The 3,236-nt window shown below is 40.0% G+C and overlaps 1 protein-coding gene across 1 annotated transcript; it reads left to right on the forward strand.

Annotated features, from left to right (window-relative positions):
* Window positions 1-944: 944 nt before the first annotated feature.
* LOC108672185 (GPI mannosyltransferase 1-like) lies at window positions 945-2,581 on the forward strand. The gene has a single exon (XM_018159818.2). It carries the CDS (start codon window positions 1,082-1,084, stop codon window positions 2,282-2,284), a length of 1,203 nt encoding a protein of 400 aa, XP_018015307.1. The 5' UTR covers window positions 945-1,081; the 3' UTR covers window positions 2,285-2,581.
* Window positions 2,582-3,236: the final 655 nt, after the last annotated feature.

The raw sequence follows: 3,236 nt of genomic DNA on the forward strand, positions 1-3,236 counted from the left end.
GCTCTTAAGACCAGAACTCAACCTCGCTTTGATCCCGCATTGGTGAGAATTACGCCCTGGATAAGATGCATCTTGTATTAAAAAATTGAGTAATGCATGGATTTGATAATTACCCAACTATTCTGATTCAAATATGTTTCTGATTTTCAATAAAATTTTAGATATTGTTGTTGGTTTTTTGGAATTTTGAGCTGGTTGCCATATTTTGGCACGAGAATGTTTAGCGGTGCATTAATTTAATAATTACCAAAGCACTTTGATTTAAATTTGTGTTTTAATTGTCAATGAAAGTATTTGTTGGTTTTGTATGGAAAATTTTTTCCACAGAACGTTCAATGCTTTGTATATGACGTTCAATGTCCACTGCAAAAAAGATAGATAAATTCATTATCTGATGATGGTTTTCTCTTCACAGTACTTGAATCGTCCTATTCCGATACCTAAACCGGGCAAGACGAAAAATTGGATTGCAAAAAAATTCGCCCAAAACCCTCGACGATTCATGATAATTAGCACTGCTGGTTTTGTTACTGCTTTTTATGGTGGATTCATTTTCGATATATTTATCTTTCCTGCGATTGATTTAGCCCAACAGGCCAAGGAAGCATTTCTCCCAAGTTCCCTGCAAAATTTTACGGGAACTAAAGGTGCACTTTCTGTCGTTGCCGAGCCAGCAAAACCAAGTGACATCTAATGAAGGAATGAAAAAAAGCTTGAACTTAACGGCCTTCGTAAATGGATTCGGTTCGGAAAGCTCGAGAGAGATTCCGGAAGTTTCCACTGCTTTTGAAGGAGTGCCATGAGCCTGCTACTCGGTATGCTAGATGTGTTGCTCTTAAGCAGAATGTCCTCAAGGATGACTGCGCTAAAGAGTTTGCTCTTTTTAAAGAATGCATCTTGAAATCTGCAAAAAAGATGAGTACCAAGTATTAAGTGCTCATGTATGTCTAGCTTGAAGGGATCTAGTTGATAAATTATTAATGTTGATTATAGTACGGTATATATTATTATTTAGTTCTTTTTACCGCTACGAAAAAATTCTTACTTCATCTGAGATTTTGATTTGGACCAGATAGTCAGAATGGGACTGGAAGTGTTAATGTCTAGACAATATCCTCATCTGATTTTAGCTGGCTTGGTCCGTATTGGGCTTATTATATACGGCGTGTATCACGACAAGCACAACGCTGTGCCGTACACCGACGTCGACTACCATGTCGTGACCGACGCGGCGCGCTACATCAGTGAAGGCAAGTCGCCGTTTGCTCGTCACACATATCGCTATACTCCATTCCTGGCCTACCTGCTCCTACCAAACATTAATTGCCATCCAGCGTGTGGTAAAGTCTTGTTCTGTATCCTTGACTTAGTTGCAGGATATCTCATCAACTGCATAATCCGCCTTAAGCAACCCGTTCACGTTGCTGTGCGCCACTCCTTGTTGTGGCTGTACAATCCACTGCTGATTGCTATCTCCACCCGTGGCTCTGCAGAGTCTGTCATGGCATGTCTCGTGCTCCTCATAATTTACTCCCACTTACAGGGCCGTGTTGTGCTCACGGGTTTTGCACTCGGCACTGCGGTGCATTTCAAATTATATCCCATCATATACAGCCTTCCGCTTTACCTGTCTCTCGAACAGCAATCTGTACACTCGTGGGAATGGTTTCGTCCAACTCGTAAAAGACTTCATTTAGTGATGTCTTCTGGAATTTCTTTTATTCTGCTCACGTACGCTGCCTACTTCCTCTACGGGTGGGATTACATAAGTGAAGCTTTTCTGTATCATTTATCGCGCGTAGACACTCGTCATAATTTCTCTATCTACTTCTATCTGATGTATTTGACTGTTGACCAAGTGATCCCTGGCCTCGGGCTAGTCACATTTGCCCATCAGCTAGTGTTGGTGTTAGTGTATGGAATCGCCTACTCTCACCGTGACCACATCGTGCTCGCGATGTTTGCTCAAACGTTTTCGTTCGTTACGTTCAACAAAGTGGTCACATCGCAGTATTTTGTGTGGTACATCGTCTTCATACCACTACTTGCAAGTAGCTTGACTTTTTCATGTCGCAAAAGCTGCTTGCTCTTGGGGTTATGGCTGCTCGCTCAGGGTGCGTGGCTGATGCCGGCATATTTGTTCGAGTTCCAAGGCCTCAGCGTGTTACTTCCTATTTGGCTTGAAAGCATCGCATTTTTTTGCTGTAATGTAGGAGTTTTAACTGCAATTTTGGGAAGCTACTGGTCAAAACACGAAGCAACCGCACAATATAAAATAAAATAAATGTTTAATCTGGATATTTGCGGTGTGTGGAAATTGTTAATGAGTTGCCTATTATGATGCCGAAGAGGTATCTTCGACATGATCGATGCATCACGCCTGATAGATCACATTCTAGTGACTCGACTTTCTACCAAAAAAGCTTAACTGACGTTTCTCTGAAAGCTGTAATTACTACACATAATATGTCCAGCTTAGTGTGATGATGTAAGGTTTTTTCATGTAATATTTAAACCTATCATCTATGTTATAGAACGTGAGGCGTTCGTATATGGTCGATGTAAAAAGTTTGAGAGAAAAGCTTCTTCTTTTCCTTGGCCTGAAGTCGTTTCGAGGGATTACAATCAAATTTCAAGCGATTTTTGCACATCTAATCAAGAACCAACAGAGGGCATAAGTGTTACAGTTACGAACGCGACATTGGCATACTCAGAAATTACATCAGAATCACCGACCTGTATTAATACAAAAATAATTGGAAATAGGGATGGCATTTGCGTACGAGGCCTAAGCGGAAAATTCATTAATATTAGCGTAGCTAAGACGATAATTTAAAATAGTTTGTATTCATTTGAACCATCTAACCATTCACAGAATAATTCGAAGGTCACACCCTTAAGAGTAAAACTAGTCTATGGCTTTGTCTGAAGACGACCTAAATTTCATCAAGATCAGCTAAATTAATATACAGCGCATATTAAATCGCCCTATAACTCTAGAAATAAAATGTTTCATTAGGCCGACTTTATAGGGTTGCACTTCCATACTATTTTACTCGAGGTCAACTTTAACATGTTCTTGGTAAATAGCATCGCTGTCGTTTCGCAAAGTTGACCGAAACAAAAGTTCCTGATGCCATATGTTATGAACAATGATGTTACAGGAGATGATGCTTCGAATTTAACACATTAATCGAACAACCAAATTCGAATTGTAGGTTTTTTTATGTCCAAGA

Source organism: Hyalella azteca, unplaced genomic scaffold (genome assembly GCF_000764305.2).
Source record: "Hyalella azteca isolate HAZT.00-mixed unplaced genomic scaffold, Hazt_2.0.2 contig12962, whole genome shotgun sequence".
NCBI lineage: Eukaryota > Metazoa > Arthropoda > Malacostraca > Amphipoda > Hyalellidae > Hyalella > Hyalella azteca.